Raw genomic sequence first — 19,777 nt, 5'->3', positions numbered from 1 at the left:
CAAAATACATCTTTAGCAAAAATTTAGAATGTAAATTTTATAAAATAAACACCCATAGAAAAGCAGAACATTATATCAGTACCATTTCAGACTTAGCCTAAGATGAAGGTTTTCCTTCAATACTGGGACCCTCCTTGGGTGAGCAGGGTCCTGCAGCTAAGAAGTGATTTACCTTCCTGATGTGGGCTGCTGTTACAAAATGCTGACCCAAGAAGATTTCCCCGAGATGGACACCTTGACAGTGATGGCAAAGCCTTAGGAGGAAGCGGCCCAGGGGTCATGGTGAAGCCAAGTCATTGCAACTGAGGTTCAAGCTCTGACCTCCTCTGCAAGCCCTCAGCTACTGATGCTGGTGGTGCCCCAGCCATGGGGCTCACCGCCAACCACAGCCAGAGGCAAATCACCAACTCCTCAGGGCCCATGGTGCCCGCCCGAAGGCACCCAGATGCCAGTGGGGTTGGCCTCAGGAACCTGGTCTGTTCTTCGACTCGTGGTGACTGTGCCCATCCCAAGGAAAACTCTTTTTATTCATGTGGCTTGTTAAAAAGTACGAAAGGAGTAGCAGTCAACTTTGGCCAAAACAGCTTTTGTGCACATGTCCAGCGCCCCCTCATGGGGGCTGCTCCTGGCAGGGTCCCCAGGGAGATGTCCGCATGTGTGCCTGGCCCCGCCGCTGTCTAGATCACGAAGGAGGATTTGTGTCTGAAGTCGCCCTGCAAGGCCAAGGCCAGGTTAGAGGGGAGCCCACAAGCACACAGGGCCTAGCAGGCTGTGGCAATGGAGCCAATTCCACTTCCCCAGGGCACACTTGTGGCAGCAGCTCAGACAGAGTCATGGCTCTTAGAAGGGAGCGCCTGCCAAGGCCCAAGGACTCAATGCCCACATGCACATCCCAGAGGGAAGGGCTGGGGAGCTCGTGCTCCAGACAGAGCTCAGAAACCTTTTCCAATGGAGCCACTTGCTTCTCTGGGGGAATGTCATCTTCCCTTCAGGGGACACGGTGGTTTCTAGGTATCCTTGGTGAGGTCTGACCTGACCCTGCTCCTTACCTCCTCATCCGTCCTAATATAGTTCACTCCATCCGGCTTCCCTGGGTTCTTGTAGCTGAACAGGAGAGAGAGAATGAGTGAGTACCCATGGAGCACAGAAATGCCAGCTGGAACTGTGCTGCTTTCACCAGGATGGGCTCACCTTTCACCGTTCTGCTTATTGTTGATGAAGTACCCACGTCTGTACGCACAGCAGATGCCCGCTGTGATCAGGGCCAGCACGGTCAGGACAACCAGGACCCCCCCAATGATCCCGCTGATGTTCAGATCATCTGGAGAAGGGGGAGGGTGAGAAAACACTGACCCACTGGCCTCTCTCGCCTTCCTCTCCCGTGACCCAAGCTCCTCTGCCTATGGGCTGCTGTAGCCACTCGCTGCACCAAAGCTGCTAAGCCGCAGGACATGGCCTGCAGGGCGTGCCAATCTTCTGAACACGTCCTGGAACATCATTACTGGAGGAAATGGTTACACCACAAAGACAGAACCAGGAGACAGAGTCCTAAGGAAGAAAAAACTTCCTGCATTTCTAAGGGCTTCCCTTTGCTGTGAACTGTGTGATGTCAAGCGGTACTTCAAAGCACAAATATAAGGAATATGAGGTGGGAACACAGTTTCACAGCCACCAGCTGTCCCTCAGGTGACCCTGGCTCTGGGCTCACCCTTCATACAAATAAAGATGCAGTAGAAACTACGCAGGAGGTATGTCAACAAAAGCCATCTAACTCAGAAGCTTTGGAGTACGCCCTGTCTGGTACCATGTTCTCCAGTGTCAGTGCATTTGTATTTAGAGATTCACTTGAAATTTTGATCATGACGTTGGTTCTCAAGCTCACCCTGAGAGAGTCAGGAGGTCTGGGGCAAAGCCGATGGTGGACCCTGGGATCTGCCCCCGTCCTGCCCTCAGCCTCCCCTTTAGAACCAACAGCCTAGAGGAAGAATCACCAGGACAGGGTAAGATTATTGGCACCAAGGCCTGCCTGGGTTTCAGCTGCGAAATGGCTAAACTGGATACATTTCTGGAGGCCTCACACAACTTTTAGTTTGAATAATGCTATCAATTACCAAAAGAAATGGAGTTGATGAAACTTAAGTAGTTACATGATTAACCATGTTCCCTCTGGAAGGTCTGTTCTGAGGCGAGGACCCACTTGTCCATCCTCCAGCTCCGCCCACTGGGCCTGGTGGACTCGCTTGGAACCCATGTAACCATGCAAGGGGTCTGGGCTGAAGGGCTACTGCAAACCTAACTGTCCCTGTAGGGAAATCTCAGCAGAGACACTCACACACTTCCATGTCCTGCTCCTCGCAGCGGGCCGAGCCCGCATCGTTGGAGGCGATGCAGTAGTACTGGCCTGAGTCCTCCTTGTGGACAGCGTTGAACACCTGTTCAGGGATCGGGAGAACTGAGCAAGGACCTGGCGTGGGGCTGCAGGGGAGTGTCGCTGCAAACAGCAAGCCTTGCTCTGGGGTAGATTGGCAGGAAAGGGGCTCCCTGCCCCAGACCGCAACCCACAGAACAGGTGGGCACACCCGAGGCCGCTGCCCTCTTCCTCTCCACTGCAGGGTTGTCCTCAAACATCTCAGTGTGGCCTGGAAGGACTTTTTTTGTCTTTTGTCTTTTTAGGGCTGCACCAATACCATATGGAGGTTCCCCCAAGTCTGAGGGTCATATTGGAGCTGTAGCTGCCAGCCTACACCACAGCCACACAGGATCCAAGCGACCTACACCACAGCTCACGGCAATGCCAGATTCTTAACCCACTGAGCAAAGCCAGGGATTGAACCCGCAACCTCATGGATACTCATCAGGCTCATTACCACTGAGCCACAACAGGAACTTCCCTGGAAGGACTTTTTAAGTTGTCTCCATGATACCACGATTGTGCAGCCAGCCAGCAAGTCCCCACCTGTCTCTTGACTCTGTCCCTGACAACAGCACCAGCCACCCAGCTAACATTGGTCCTCAGTCACTGTTGCCCTCCAGCTCCCCCTTCTTGCCTGTGCCCCCTTAGAACTTTTCTGTTTAGAAAGGAGGGTTTTGTAGCTCTGCCTTATAAAGCTTATTGTCTCCTGATAACAGCTCTTGCCAGGGCAGAGACGTCTGCATCCTCACATCTTCGAAGAGATCTTACCAGAGTGCCTGTTTCAGGGTTTAAGAGGAAAGAGGAATTTCGGAATCTGGGGTTGGCTCTGGAATCCGTGGGCAGCGGCACATCATTGCGGTACCAGCTGTAGTGCGGCCGTGGGTAGCCCTCGCCCTCCTGGCAGGACAGCGTGGCGGCCTTGCCCACCGGCACAGCCCGCGGCACCCTGCATGCCGGAGGCACCGGCTTCACTGCAGAAGAAGCACAGACGGGGGTTAAAAATCACAAACATGTCCCGCAGTAAATGTCCAAAACCCAGAAAGCCAGCGAAGGTCCAGCACGCCCATCCCCAGGCAGGCCTGCTCCCCCAGCTCGCCGCGCCCCCTTGTGGTCACTGCCACATGCAACCACTCCGCCCCCGCCCCCCAGCGTCTCTGATGCCTCCGCCTCCACCTCCTCCAACTGATGGAGGAAAGAGGCAGAAGCTCCACTTCCCTCCTCACCTTCCACCCACCTCAGGCAGCTTCCACCCTCCACAGCCCTCCCTCTCGCCCTAAGTCGTGTGACACTCTCAGGAATGAGGCTCCAGAAGAAAAAGAAGTTGGTCTTTCTCAGGTATGAAGCGAAGGCTGAGCTGAGGGCCGGGACCTTCTGGACCCCCTGTGCCCCCACCTTGCACTGTTAACTCGATGACAATCTCGTCAATCTCCTTGCGGTCGTTTCGAGCAACCACCTCACAGCGGTAAAGGGCTGAGTCTGTCCGGGTCACATTCCAGATCTTCAGAGAGGTTTTACCCAGTAGTTCTGCACGGCCAGTCAGGTCTCCTGTAGAGGAGAAGACGAAGGGCACTAAGGCACTCTTCAAATAAACCTTTGCCACTTGAAGGAGGTGGGTCCTGGGGCCACCATCTGGTGTCCCTGTCTGTTCCTGTGTAGATGCTGAGCATCAAGGGAGCCCCTGAACTGTAACAGGACTCGGTACTTGCATCTCTGTTGTTAGGGCCTCATCTCCTTTTCATCATTCCCAGCAAGGATTCACCATTAAAAGAGAAAAAAGTCAAGCAAACAACATTAAAAGACAACAGGCATCCCACAAGTGGTACAAGAGAATGATGCTGGGCCCCTACTTCACACCATGTACAACAAAAACCTTACTGCAAGAGCTGAAAGTGTGAAGCCCTTAGGAAAATCCATAGATGTAAATAAGCACGACCTTGGCTTAGTGATTTCTTAGACATGACACCAAAACAAATCTCCCCTTCCTCCCAAACACAAAGTTATATTGGCCTTCGATAGACTTTCATAACAAATTTAAAACTTTTAGGAGTTCCTATGTGGCTCAGATCAGAGATCCAGGGTTGTCACTGCAGCTTGGGTTCGAACCCTAGCCCAGGAACTTCCACATGCTGCAGGTGGATTCAAAACAAAAATGAAAACTTTTGTACTTCAAAGAACACAAGCAAGTGAGAAGATGGTCCGCTGAATGGGAGAAAGTATTTACAAATCATATATCTGATGAAGGACTAATATACTAGTATATAAAGAATTTGCCACTCAATAAATAGACAACCTAATTAAAAATGGACTAAGGATTTGAATAGACATTTCTCCAGAAAGATAGGCAAATACACAATAAGCATAAGATGCTCAACATCATTAGTTGCCAGGGAAATGCCAATTGAAACCATAATAAGCTACCGCTTCACAGCCCCTAGGATGGCTGGAATCAAAATGATGGATCACCCAGGTGTTTGGGGGACGTGAGAAAACACTGCTGAGGGAACATAAAACCGTGCACCATGGTGGGAAACAGTTTGGTGGTTTCTTTAAAAAATTATCCATGTGACATCAAACAACCCAGCAATTGTACTCCTGGCCATTATTCCCAAGTAGTGCAAAATTGCATTCACACAAAAACTGGTACAATGTTTATGAATATCATGGTAACAATCAGAAAGTGGAAACAACTCAAATATACAGCAGTGGATGAAATGGATTTAAAATGTGGCATATTGGAGTTCCCGTCGTGGTGCAGTGGTTAACGAATCTGACTAGGAACAATGAGGTTGCGGGTTCGGTCCCTGCCCTTGCTCAGTGGGTTAACGATCCGGCGTTGCCGTGAGCTGTGGTGTAGGTTGCAGACGCGGCTCGGATCCCGCGTTGCTGTGGCTCTGGCGTAGGCTGGTGGCTACAGCTCCGATTCAACCCCTAGCCTGGGAACCTCCATATGCCGCGGGGAGCGGCCCAAGAAATAGCAACAACAACAATAACAACAACAACAACAAAATAATAAAATAAAATAAAATGTGGCATATCTACAACAATATGATTCACTGATAGAAAAAAGAACAGAGAACAGACACTTGCTACAGCACAGATGAACCTTGAAAACAATATGCTGAGTGAAAGAAGCCAGGACCAAATCCTGTGTGATTCCATTTATAGGAAGCATCCGGAACAGACAAATCCAGAGACAAAGTAGCTCGGGGGCCGCCAGACAGGGAAACGGGGTGGACACAGGGTCTCTTTGTGGAGGGGAAGAAGTGCTGGAATTTGACATTGTGGTCACATTATCTTTGCTGAATGTATTAACCCAGTACACACTTCAAAACAGAATATGAATTACTGTATCTCAATTAAAACACTTAAAAGACATAGTAACTCTTTTCAAAGGATTAAGATCCCAGGCAGTGACAAATAGGGAAGGAATTCGAAAAAAAATTGACACAAAAATGAGGACTGAATTATTACTAAACCTGCCAACTGGTGACAAGTATAGGAAAGATTTACCAGAACGTAATAACCACAGCAAAAGGCTCGTGATAAGAGGACGAACATTTCCAAAGGTGCTTTCTACGGGGAAGGCTGTCATCTGGTCGTCATCGGGGTCAGAATGTCCACCATATGAGGAAACAGTCAAGACAAATCCGCATAAAGCAGGAGACCATGAGCTTCAAGCTTTTGTCCAGGCCTCTAATTTGTATGGTACGGACCCCTCCCCTTTCCCCTCCAAGAGGAAGGTGTTTAATTCCCAGAAACACATTCCCACCCGGTCAGGGCTCATCAGGAATCGCCCAATGAGGCTGCCAGAGAGTAACAATTCCATCTCTACAACAAATGAGAGGCGGGGAGGACACTGTGGGAAAACAAAGCTATTTCTAAGAGCCCATGACCCCTGATGATGTGGGGGAACTGAGGCAGAAAGGTCAGGGGCTTCGGTTGTTTCCACAAAGCCTCCCTCCCTTCCCTGAAACCTCCAGTCAGTTCTCAGAGGGCCTGTGGTGGCCTTCTGCCCCATCACCTCTGAAGCTGTGCTGACCCCCTCACACACACTGCTCCCTGGGAGTAACCGCCCCACCCCATCTCAGCTCCTCTCAGCTCTCTCCACATGACCCTGGCCTCACTCCTGGCCTCTGCAGAAGAATCCCGAACTGGGCCCTGCCCTGCAGAGCAACCACCTCGGTGTCCTGGGGAGAGCTTTCAAGCGCCTGGGGCCTCAGTTCCTGCCCTCGCCTAGCTCACAGCTGAGCCTGCGGTTCCTCCTAGAAGCTCACTTTGCTTCCACTCTTCTGCATGTGCTCCTGGCCCAGCCCCTGCCTGCAGCCCCCGCCTGACCAGCTCACCTCCCTTGACACCTCCGCCTGGATGGCACTCCTGGGGAAGCATCCCCTGACCACTGAGCTGCCCCTGTCATGCGAGGGTGCTGACATCCAGCTGACTGCCTTCCTAGGAGGAGCACAGTGGACACTGCTTTCCTCCTGCTGCTCCGTAGGGTTCTACTGATAAAGTCATTTAGCTTATAATGTTGTGGGTCATAATGGGGAAGTGGCATAGGAAAACCTTCCTCTGATACCTCAAAATGATGGCTGCATGTGGGCTAAAACTCTAACTGACAAAGTGATATTTACTGAACCAGGTGACACGTTCAGGGAGGCTCCCTTCACCATTCTCACTACTGCAAGCTTGAATTTTCCATAAGTAAAACAGGACAGAAAACCAATCCTGGCCACACACACAGGTCCAGTCAGAGCAAAGTCTTGGCCACAAATGCATGCCTGGGCCTCTGTACAAAGGAAAGGACCACAGGATCATACCCTGAATTTTGTTGTCAAAAAACACATATGAGGTTTGTTCATCTTGAATTTTCTTCCATTCAATCCTGGGGTCATTTGTCTGTGAATCCGTAATGATACAAGAGAGTTCCACACCTAATGAGAAGAGGAAAAAAAGAACTCTTAGTGTTTGTGGAGCAATGTTAGGTTAACTTGTATACTCAGACCCTGCAAGCTACATCTATTTAGGTCTGTCCTGCAGTTTAAAAATCTAGCTAGCTCCAGGCTCCAAGAGACTTTAATTTTAGCCAGAAAAACAATTAAGATGATTAGCAGAGACTTTTACTAAAGAGAGTACATGCTTCCCCTGATATATATTCTTGTATATAAGAATGTTGTTGGTTGTGTAAATGCAAAGCTAGGCCAGGAATCAGAGTTTAGCCAACAGGAAGCCTGCAGAGCTCCCCAGAGGCTACTGAAGCAGTGCTATCCTGGCACCGTGTCCGCTAAGAAACCCCACCCCCACCTCCAGCTTTTGGACATGAAACATCCGTGGGCCTCTGTCCCTCACTGGCTGCAAGTCTACCAAGTAGTGCCCATTCGCTGAATGCCTCCCTAGTACTTACTTTCAAATTCCTGTACCACTGGGTTTCGGTTGCTGGATTTGAGATTCACGGCCCCTGTCAAGCAGCCTGAAGGAAAAAAGAAAAGTAAAATCAGAGACGATACAACTCTAATATAGCAGAGAACCCACAACCAAAGTCAGATTTTCCCTTCACAGAGGCTACAATCACTAATCACAGAGGATAGAAAAATATCACATTTCAAACAAAGTCGCTTAGACACAGCAGGGTGATTGCTTCCCTCAGTCTGAACCTCACTGGAAGGAACTCCAAGGAAGAGAAGAATTCTCAGAGTGCACTTTTCTTCTTAGTCCCAGAACAAACCTCCTAGAGTTTTCAAAACTCTTCCTCTAAGAATGTACTTCATTACAAAGGATTGTAAGAGGATATTACAAACAGCTATACACCAAAAAACTGGAACACCTAGAGGAAATGGACAAATTCTTAGAATCATACAACTTTCTAAGACTGAATCATAAAGAAAATCTACTCTTTGACATAAATCTCAGGAATATTTTGTTTGATCCTTCTCATAAAATAATGACAACAAAGACAAAAATAAACCAATGGGACCTAATTAAATTCAAAAGCTTTTACACAGCAAAGGAAACCATTAAAAAAATGAAAAGACAACCCACAGAATGGGAGAAAATCTTTGCAAATGATGCAACTGACAAGGGCCTAATCTCCAAAATATATAAACAGCTTATACAACTCAACAGCAAAAAAACAAACAACCCAATTAAAGAATGGACAGAAGACCTGAATAGACATTTCTCCAGAGACATACGGATGACCAGCAGGCACATGAAAAAATGTTCAACGTCACTAATTATTAGAAAAATCCAAATCAAAACTACAATGAGTTACCACCTCATGCCAGTTAGAATGACCATCATTAACAAGTCAATAACAAATGCTGGAGAGGATATGAAGAAAAAGGAACCCCCCTTCACTGTTGGTAGGAATGTAAACTGGTACAACCACTATGGAGAACAATACCGAGACATTTCAAAAAACTACATATAGAACTACCATATGATCCAGCAATTCCACTCCTAGGCATATATGCAGACAAAACTTTCACTGAAAAAGATACATGCACCCCTATATTCATTGCAGCACTATTCACAATAGCCAAGATATAGAAATGACCCAAATGCCCATTGGATGAATAGATTAAGAAGATATGGTACATACATGCAATGGAATACTACTCAGCCATAAAAGAGGACAAAATAATGCCATTTTCAGCAAGATGGATGCAACTAGACAGCCTCATACTAAGTAAGTCGAAAAGAGAAAGACATCTACCATGTGGTATCACTTATACATAAAATCTAAAATATGGCACAAATGATCCTATCTGCAAAACAGAAACAGATCACGGACATGGAGAGTAGACTTGTGTTTGCCGGGGCGGGGGGGGGGGCAGGAAGAGGGAGTGGGATGGACGGGAGTTTGGGGTTGATAGATGCAAACTACTACATAAAATGGCTAAGTAATGGGGTCCTACAGTACAGCACAGGGAATTATGTCCAATCTCTTAAGTTAGAACATGATGGAAGACAGTATGAAAAAAAGAATGTGTATATATATGTATGTATAACTGGGTCACTTTGCTACATAGCAGAAATTGAAGGAACACTGTGAATCAACTATACTTTAATATAAAATTAAAAAGAAAAAAGAAAATATAAATAGACTGATCACTAGTAAGGAGACTGAAACAGTAATAAAACCTCCCCCTAAGCAAAAGTCCAGGACCAGACAGCTTCACTGGTGAATCCTGCCAAATATTCAGGTTCGGCAATAAAAAAAAAAAAAAGGAAAAAAGAAAATCCTAAAGACTCCACCAAAAAACTATTAGAAGTAACAAATGAATTCAGTAAAGATGCAATTTACAAAATCAACATCTAGAAATCTGTTGTATTTCCAAACGTTAATGATGAGCTAGCAGAAACAGAAATTAAGAAAACAATCCCAGGAGTTCCCTGTGGCACAGTGGGTTAAGGATCCAGTATTATCACTGCAGCAGCTCAGGTTACTGCTGTGGTACAGGTTCGACCCCTGGCCTGAGAACTTTCATGTATTGTGGGTGCAGCCATAAAAAGAGAAAACAATCCCATTTACAATAGGAACAAAAAGAATAAAATACCTAAGAATAAATTTAACCAAGGAGGTAAAAGAACTATACACTGAGAACCATAAGACGTTGATTTTTGTTTTTGTTTTGTTTTTGCTTTTTAGGGCTGAAAGTGAGGCTTATGGAAGTTCCAAGGCTCGGGGTCAAATAGGAGCTACACCTGCCAGCCTACACCACAGCCACAGCAATGCAGATCCAAGCCACATCCTTGACCTACGCCACAGCTTGCTGGATCCTTAACCCACTAAGCGATGCCAGGGACTGAACCTGCCTCCTCATGGATATTCGGCAGGTTCATGTTCACTGGGCAACAATGGGAACACTCTAAGACATGGTTGAAAGAAAGTGAAGAAGACACAAAAAGTGGAAAGATATTCTGTATTCATGGACTAAAAGAATTAACATTGTTAAAATATTCATATTACATGAAGCAACCTACAGATTTAGGGTAATCCCTATCAACATCCCAAGGGCATTTTTCACAGAAATAGAAAAAAAATTCTAAAATTTATATGGGACCACAAAAGATTCCAACTAGCCAAACAATCCTAAGAAAAAAGAAAAAAACCTAGAGATATCACACTCCCTGTTTTTAAACTATATTATAAAGCTGTAGTACTCCAAACAGCATGATACTAGCAAAAAAAAAAAAAAAAAAACAGATACATAGATCAATGGAACAGAATCAAAAGTCCAGGAAAAAACCCACACATATATGAACAATTATAACAAAGGAACAAATAACATCTCTTCAATTAATGGTGTGGGAAAAGTGGACAGCCACAGGCAAAAGAAAAAAAAAATTTAACTAGACGACTATCTTACATCATACCCAGAAATCAACCCCAAATGGATTAAAGACTTAAATGTAAGCCCAGAAACCATAAAACTCTAAAACATAGGTGGTATGCCTTTGACATCAATCTTAGCAATATCTTTCTATATATGTCTCCTCAGCAAGGGAAACAAAAGCAGAAATAAACAATGGGACCACGTCAAACTAAAAAGCTTCTGCACAGCAAAGAAACCAATTAACAAAATGGAAATATCACCTACCAAATAGAAGATATCTGCAAGTCATATATTTGATAAGGCATTGATACTCAAAATACATAAAGAACATAAACAACTCAGCAACACGATAAATTAACCCAATTAAAAAATGAGCAAAGGAGCTGAACATTTTTCCAAAGAAGTCATACAGATGGCCAACAGATGTGAAAAGATGTTCAACATCACTAATTTTTAGGGATACGCAAATCAAAACTACATCATATCTGTCAGAGTGGCTATTAGCAAAAAAATAAATAAATAACAAGTGTTGGCAAGATGTGGAGAAAAGGGAACCCTTGTTTCCTGTGGATGAGAATGTAAATCAGTGCGGCCACTGTGGAACATAGTATGGAGATCTCAAAAAATTAAGACTAGAACTACAACATGATTGAGATATTCCAGTAGTGGGGATTTATCTGAAGAAAACAAAAACACTAATTATTATAGATATGTGTGCCCCTATGTTCATTACAATATTATTTATAGTAGCCAATATATGGAAGCAACCTAATTGCCCATCAATGGAAAAATGGATAGAGATGGGGAGCAGGTTTGTGTGTGTGTGTGGAATGGAATATTTAGCCATAAAAAAGATGAAATCTTATCATTTGCAACAACATGGATGGACTTTGAGGATATTATGCTAAGTGAAATGTTAGATGGAGAAAGATAAACACCATATAATTTCACTTATATGTGAAATATAAAAAACAAAATGACATAATAAATGAACAAGCCAAACCAAACTATAACATGTAGAGAAGAGAGTAATGGTTATCAGAGAGTGAGGGGATGGGCGAAGGGAGTCAACTGTGTGGTTACAGATAGAAACTAAACTTTTGGTGGTAAGTTTCTGTAGTGTATACAGAAGTAGACAAACTTTGTATACATGAAACTATATAATGTTATGAATCAATGGTACTTCAATTTAGTTTTTTAAGTATTATCTCTTCCTGGAGTTCCCGTCATGGCTCAGTGGTTAACGAATCTGACTAGGAACCATGAGGTTGCGGGTTCAATCCCCAGCCTTGCTCAGTGAGTTAATGATCCAGCGTTGCCGTGAGCTGTGGTGTAGGTCACAGACGCGGCTGGGATCCCACATTGCTGTGGCTTTGGTCTGGTTAGACCCCTAGCCTGGGAACCTCCATATGCCGTGGGAGCAGCCCTGGAAAAGGTGAAAAGACAAAAAAAAAAAAAAGAATTATCTCTTCCTTAGAAATCACTGTTAATCTTTTCATCATCTCCCAGATCCACAGAAGACCTCCTGTCATTCTTCCTTGGTGCCTGGTACCTTCCTCCACAGGATGGCACTGACACCCTGGCTACAGTTACCCACCAGCTAAAGAGACCACCTCGATATATTAGCCATTTATCTAACCTGAGATTCCCAACCACTAAACACTTTTCATCAGTCTTTGGTAAAATAAGAAAAAGAACAACATGGTGATTTTCATGATGCTGAGCTGAATGACACTATTAATGGAAATCAAGATATGCTATTTGCATGGCCATCCCTTTCAAAACTAGCACCTGAATCTCCAGGTGTTTAAACATTAGAAATCAGTTCTCATGGTCTCAAAATGTCTTAGTCAATTTCCTCAGCGAGAAGATCAAGCAGGTACATTGACCACATATATGTACAATGACCACACTGTCATTCTTCAGCTACTTGACCTCTAAAATCAACCATCCCCAGTGAAGGCCCTCCTACATTAAGCCTTATTAAGGTCTCTGGATCTTAGCTTACTAGAGCGGGTAAGAGAACGTGAAGACTATACTCTGAGCTACAGGTCACAACAACCCATTCTTTTGTTTTTAAATCTTATTTAATGGTTTAGCTACATGCACATATTCCAAGTATATATTTTGACCCTTTCTGTCTTATTTAGTAAGACTTCATTAATTATTTCAGAAGCCTTAAAGAATCCAATGTAAGAGATGAAAATCAGAAGTACAATATACCTGAGTTATCCTTAGTTTCTAAAACAGTCACTTCCACAAAAGGTCGCAGACCAAGAGTAAGTGGCACCCACCTGGTTTTGTTCTGCAGCCACGCACTAGTCTTTTGGAGAAACACACCCAGGCAGGTGCAGTGCTTTCCACTGATCCCAGGATGCATTAATGGAGTGAGACGCTCTGGGTGTCTACCAAGGCCACAAAGTTTCCTCTATGAAAATAACCATAGACACTTCTTCCATGCAATTACTCTAATTAAGCGGATGAGCCCCTGAACCTGTGGTTCACAAATGACCGTGTCCAGAGATCAGCTTCTTACCCCAAGGCCATCTAAAGGGGCCTCAGAGGTAAGTCATGACAGCTTCACCCAGCAAGGTGATGATAGGACAATCCAATCTGAGCCTTTCTCTTGAGAAGTATTAAGGTGACTGAAATAAAAATAAACCCGAGTTTACAGACAGGAGAAAGAGCTGAAGTAGGGCCTGAGGAGATCAGCAGACTCATCTAAGTGCTGAGATGCAGAGCTGGCGACAGGGGAGCCAGAGGACAAGGCGGGGACACTAAGGTTAGTCTGCCATCTGCAAAGGTCAGATTTTCACAGGGGCTAGCTCCTCACAGCAAGCCTCTCTGGTAAACTAAGCCAACTTGTTTCTTACAACCTAAAAGGAGCTAACATAACCCAGCCCCAGATGACAGAAAGGATCACCTCTTTTCTCCCCTTATGCTATGGGGGGGAGGTAAGTGCACCCCATGCCCCACAGAGGCCTGGCCTGACTCTCCTGCCTTGCCACCTGAGGTAGGTGCCACGGCCACTGCTTGTGCCAGTCCTAGGAGACAGGCCCACACAGGCAAGTGCAGGGCTCGTGAAGTGATGTTTCACGACTGCGGGTCCCTAGATCGGCCGAGGCCCCTCAGCATGTCCTGCTGCTCCTAAATAATTTTTTAAATGATTTTTATTTTTTACAGTTGGTTTAGTGTTCTGTCAATTTTCTACTGTACAGCAAAATGACCCAGTCTCTCTCTCTCTCTCTCTCTCTCTCACACACACACACACACACACACACACACACACACACACACACACATACATTCTTTTTCTCACATTATCAGAAACAGTTACATGCCTTACCTCACCCACCCCAACAGCCCAGGGTCCCACTTTAAAATACTTGTGTGACAGAACAGGGTTGTGAGGATGGAAAACCTCGAACCCAACACCTGAGGTTATCACAGGGACCATCTGGATACTACCCAGTGCTGGGGGCTGAGCTCCTGACACACACCAGCCTGCGGTGCTATCAAAATACATGGAGGTGATTTAAGACTGAGCAAAGGGTTTTATGAAGGAGAAAAAGGGAAAAACCTTTATAGCACATGTCATTGTTCCTCTTTAATTTCATACCCACCTCCGCTTGCCTATCAGACTCCAAGCTCTTTGGGACAATGCAGTCATTAGCAACTTTTTATTTACTGCTTTTTTTTTTTTTTTGGACCACGCCCATGGCATGTGGAAGTTTGTGGCAATGCAGATCCTTAGCCTACTGTGCCACAAAAGAACCCCCAATTTAGTGGTTATTATAAGCCAGATACTGGCCTAAACATTAGTACATGAATAAAACACACATGAATAAAAAAAAATCTACATACACCCTCTTGGAGCTTACATTCCAGTACAAAGAAACAGGTATCATAAGTACTTGCCTTTATACCTTCAGTTCTAGCATGGAATGGTATTTAGCAGGTACTCCAAAAGTGTTTGCCGAGTAAATCTATTTTTTATATTCTAGATTGGGTCTCCCTGAGTTTTCCAAAAAAGTCATTTGGTTGAATTCAGTTCGTTCTCAGAGCTCTTATTCATCCTGGAATATGTTATTAAATCTCGGACTTGGGAGCTCCCATTGTGGCTCAGCAGCAAGGAATCCTACTAGTATCCATGAGGATGCATGTTCGATCCCCGGGCTCACTCAGTGGGTTAAGGATCTGGCAGTGCTATAAGCTGTGGTGTAGGTCACAGACTAGAGGCTCGGAGCCCATGTTGCTGTGGCTGTGGTGTAAGGGCAACAACAGCTCGGATTTGACACCTAGCCTGGGAACCTCCAAATGCCTCAACAGACAGACAAATAAACAAATATCGGACTTGGAAGAAATCCAAGATATGTATAGTTGTCTGTTTCTATTCAAAACCTCTGAGCCAAACATAAGACTCCCCTCTGGCAGCAGGTGTATAAGTTCCAAGTATTTTATGCTTCAGCATGTGTTCATTTAATGTGATCAGTGTACTTTCACCCAGCTCCCTCAATGCTCCTACGTAATTATAACACAGTATCAAAACCAAAAACTGACATGTGTATAGTTTGATGTTACTTATCATATGTGAAGATTCATATGTAATCACCACTGCAATCAAGACACAGACCTCTTCTATAACCAAAGCCCCCCCCCCCCATGCAGCCCCTCATCATCCCCCAGCCTGGGCAGCCACTAATCTGTTCCCCATTGCTATAATTCTGTCATCTGGAGAATTCTATATAAATGGAAATGCACAGTAGGTGGCCTTTTGAGGCTGACTTTTTCATTCAGAATAGAGCCTTTTTTATATATAAACTTCACTGTAGTCTAGTTGACTTACCAAGTTGTTTCAGGTGTGTGGCAAAGTAAATCAGTTATACATATACATATGTCCATTCCTCTTTAGATTATTTCCCCATTTAGGTTATTGTATAGTATTAAGATTACCCTGTGCTATTCAGTAGGGCCTTGTTACCTATACATTTTAAGTAGTGTGTATATGTCAACCACAACCCCCTAATTTATGCCCCCTCCCACGTCACCCCTTTGGCAACTATAAATTTGGTTTCTAAGTATTTGAGTTCATTTCTTTTTTGCACATTCTTTTACACCATTTTTATTAGAGTCCACATATTAGCGATCTCATATGATGTTTGTCTTTCTCTGACTTACTTCACTTAGTATAATAATCTCTAGGTCCATCCATGTTGCTGCAAAAAAGAATGAAAGAATAAAGACTTTTAATCAATCCAACGACAGTTTGTGTCTTTCTCCAGCTGAACAGCACTCCACAGCGTGGATGCACCATACTCTGTTTAACCACTCACCCACGGAAAGGCGTCTGGGTTGTTTCCAGTTTGGGGCTGTGATGCATAAAACTGCCGTGACATTTGTGTGCAATCTTTTGCACGAACATAAGTTTCCTTTTCTCTGGGACAAGCACCCAAGAGCACAAACCCTCCTGTTATGTTATGGCACGGTTAATTTTTTTTAAGAAACTAACAAACCATTTTCTAGAGTTGGGCTGGACCAGAAATTCATCACAGGAAAGTTTTCTTTCCAAATGTTTTTATACTTAGCAGAGTACACTGGACCATGCTGTGCTAACTTTGCAATGTCTTGCGAATCTATAATTGTTTCGACATGAAATTGTAGAACATGTCTATTTCTAAAATGATGACAGTGAAATCAGTATGACATTTGGAAGCTACTGGGTGCACAAAAAAAGTGAATGAAGTAAGGCATTCTCTTGTGGTACAGCCAGTTAACGATCTGCCGTTGTCACTGTAGTGGCTCAGGTTAGATCCCAGCCCAGGAATTTCCACATGCCAAGGGCACAGCCAAAAATAAAAGGTGAAGTAACAGTTTCAAAGAGCTGATATTTACAATATACCAGAAATTTATGCTTAACAACTATTTAAGCTTACATTAAAAAAGTTATGTAAAGTCTCCTGAATTCCTTCAGTGAATACGCAGTTATAACAATCAACTGCGTAACTGCATCTGTGATCAAAATACACAGGGAGAACAGAAATGTGTTGAGGAATAATTCTACAGTGCTTTCACTGAACAATAATGTTTGACGCTTTTCTTTTGGGCTAAAAATCAGCAGCAGTGGGTAGTCTGCTCTTTCTACCCAAGTGAAGGTTCACGAACACAGAAAATCAGAGTCGGTGACAAAAGGGTGGCACTTTTATCTCAGAGATTGACAACTGAATGTGAGACACGGGGCCCCCCACCCCCGTAGCCTCACTGTGTTTTCCACTTTTCCCACATTTTCACCATAATCCCTACTTAAAAATACTTTTTATTCTGGTAAAAAACACACAAAGTATACCACTTAGCCACTTTTATGGGTATAGCTCAGGGCACTGAGTGCCTCCACAGCGTGTGCAGCCAGCACCACTAGCCATCTCCACAGCTTGTCATCCAAATAGAAATTCTGCCCCCAGTAGACAACAGCTCCCCTCTTGCAACCCCGCCCCTGAGCACCTCGATGCCATTGCCGAAAGATGCGCCTACTCTGGGGACCTCACAAAAGTGGAATCATACAGCATTTATCATTTACTGTCCGGCTTATTGCATGCAGTGTGGTATTTCCAAGGTATATCCGTGTAACATGGGGCAGCACTCCATTCCTTCCTAGGGCTGAATGATATTCCAATGTACCTATACAACTGTCTGTCGGTATCTTCAGGGGATCAGTGCCAGGACACCCCTCAATACCAAATCCCATGCAGGCTTAAGTCCCTCATGGAAAGTGACATAGTATTTCCATATAACCTACACACATCCATACTTTATTTATTTATTTTTTGGCCATGCCCATGGCATATGGGAGTTCCTGGGCCAGGGATCAAACCTGCATCACAGCAGCAACTCAAGCCACTGCAGTGATAACGCCAGATCCTTAACTGCCATGCCCCAAGAGAACTCTGCTCTCACTTGTTTTAAGTCATCTCGAGGTTATTTATAATACCCAATACAATATAAATGCTTTGTAAATACTTGCCAGAACGAGGCAAACTCAGGTTGTGCCTTTTGGAACTTTATGGAATTTTGGACCTGGGTTTGGTTAAATCCATGGATATGGAACCTGTAGACACAGAGGGCCGACTATATGCCATGTCGTGTTTATCCATCATCTGTTGACAGACATTGGGTAGTTACTACCTTTTGGCCACTGTGAATAATGCTGCTGTGAAGAGGGTGTACAAATATATGTTTGAGACCCTACATTCAACCCTTTGGTATATATACTTAGGATCAAATGGCAATTCTACGTGTAACCTTCTGAGGAACCCCCAAACTTTTCCTCAGTGGCTGCACTATTTTATGATCCCAATAACAATGCATAAGGGTTCTAATTTTTCCACATCCTCAACATTTGTACTTTTCCTTAAAAAAAATAATAGCCATCCTAATGGGTGTGTCATTAGGGTTTTGATTTGCATTTCCTGAAAGGCTAGTAATGCACATCTTTTCATGTGTTTACTAATCATTTGTATATCTTCTTTGGAGAAATGTTTATTCGATCCTCTGCCTTTTTTAAAAAGTGGTTTTTTTTCATTTTTTATTACTCAAATGAATTTATCACATCTGTAGATGTATAATGATCATAACAATCTGATTTCACATGATTTCCATCCCACAGCCCAAGCATATCCCCCCACCCCCCAAACTGTCTCCTCCTGAGACCATAGGTTTTTCAATGTCTGTGAATCAGCATCTGTTCTGCAAAGAAGTTGTTCTGTCCTTTTTTCAGATTCCACATGTCAGTGAAAGAATTTGATGTTGGTGTCTCATTGTATGGCTGACTTCACTTAGCATGATAGTTTCTAGGTCCATCCATGTTGCTAAAAATGCTGGTATTTCGTTCTTTTGATGGCTGAGTAATATTCCATTGTGTATGTGTACCACCTTTTCTTGAGCCACTCCTCTGTCGATGGACATTTAGGTTGTTTCCATGTCTTGGCTATTGAAAAGAGTGCTGCAATGAACATCAGAGTACATGTGTCTTTGCGAGTCGTGGTTTTCTCTGGATAGATGCCCAGAAGTGGGACTGTTGGATCAAATGGTAGTTCTATGTTTAGTTTTCTGAGGAATCTCCAGACTGCTTTCCACAGTGGTTGCACCAATTTACAATCCCACCAACAGTGTAGCAGGGTTCTTTTTCCTTCACACCTTCTCCAGCACTTCTTGTTTGTAGAATTTTGGATAATGGCCATTCTGGCTAGTGTAAGGTGGTACCTCATCGTGGTTTTGATTTGCATTTCTCTAATCATGAGTGATGCTGAACATCTTTTCATGTGTCTTTTGGCCATCCATATGTCTTCTTTGGAGGACTGTCTGTTTAGATCTTCTGCCCATTTTTGGATGGGGCTGATTGATTTTTTGGTATGGAGCTGCAGAAGGTGTTTATAAATTTTGGACATGAATCCCTCCTCAGTTGATTCACTTGCAAAGATTTTCTCCCATTCTGTGGGTTGTCTTTTTGTGTTCTTTAGGGTTTCCTTTGCTGTGCAGAAACTTTGAAGTTTGAATAGGTCCCATTTGTTTATTTTTGTTTTTATTGTGATTACTCCAGGAGGTGGATCTGAGAAGATGTTGCTGTCGTTTATGTCAGAGAGTGTTTGGCCTATGTTTTCCTCTAAGAGTTTTATAGTGTCTGGTCTTATATCTGCGTCTTTAATCCATTTAGAGTTTATTTTTGTGTATGGTGTTAGGGAGTGTTCTAATTTCATTCTTTTGCATGTGGCTGCCCAGTTTTCCCAGCACTGCTTATTGAACAGGCCGTCTTTTCTCCATTGTATATTCTTACCTCCTTTGTCATAGATTAGTTGGCTGTAGGTGCGTGGATTTAATTCTGGGCTTTCTATCCTCTTCCACTGATCTATATGTCTGTCTTTGTGCCAGTACCATACAGTTTTGATGACTGTTGCTTTGTAATATAGTCTGAAGTTTGGGAGCCTGATGCCTCCAGCTCCATTTTTCTTTTTCAGGATGTCTTTGGCTATTCTGGGTC

General features: G+C 44.1%; 1 protein-coding gene across 1 annotated transcript in view; it reads right to left on the bottom strand.

The window, feature by feature from the left end:
- Window positions 1–11: 11 nt before the first annotated feature.
- The window catches only part of JAM3 (junctional adhesion molecule 3), an 80,797-nt gene continuing 61,031 nt past the window's right edge, over window positions 12–19,777 (bottom strand). The window contains exons 2-9 of the mRNA XM_003130087.5: window positions 7,812–7,877; window positions 7,228–7,341; window positions 3,806–3,958; window positions 3,182–3,384; window positions 2,333–2,432; window positions 1,192–1,321; window positions 1,050–1,104; window positions 12–713 (exon numbers count right to left, since the gene is read on the bottom strand). Of these exons, the coding sequence (XP_003130135.2) occupies window positions 678–713; window positions 1,050–1,104; window positions 1,192–1,321; window positions 2,333–2,432; window positions 3,182–3,384; window positions 3,806–3,958; window positions 7,228–7,341; window positions 7,812–7,877 (857 nt within the window). The 3' untranslated portion in view covers window positions 12–677. The remainder of the gene's footprint in view (window positions 714–1,049; window positions 1,105–1,191; window positions 1,322–2,332; window positions 2,433–3,181; window positions 3,385–3,805; window positions 3,959–7,227; window positions 7,342–7,811; window positions 7,878–19,777) is intronic.

This window comes from Sus scrofa, chromosome 9 (genome assembly GCF_054392235.1).
Source record: "Sus scrofa isolate SSC_HxYL_T2T_F1_AM1 chromosome 9, Sscrofa_HxYL_maternal_Yorkshire_Landrace_v2.0, whole genome shotgun sequence".
Taxonomy (NCBI): domain Eukaryota; kingdom Metazoa; phylum Chordata; class Mammalia; order Artiodactyla; family Suidae; genus Sus; species Sus scrofa.
The sequence above is the reverse complement of the archived record's forward strand: the minus strand, read 5'-3'. Positions and strand labels throughout refer to the sequence as shown.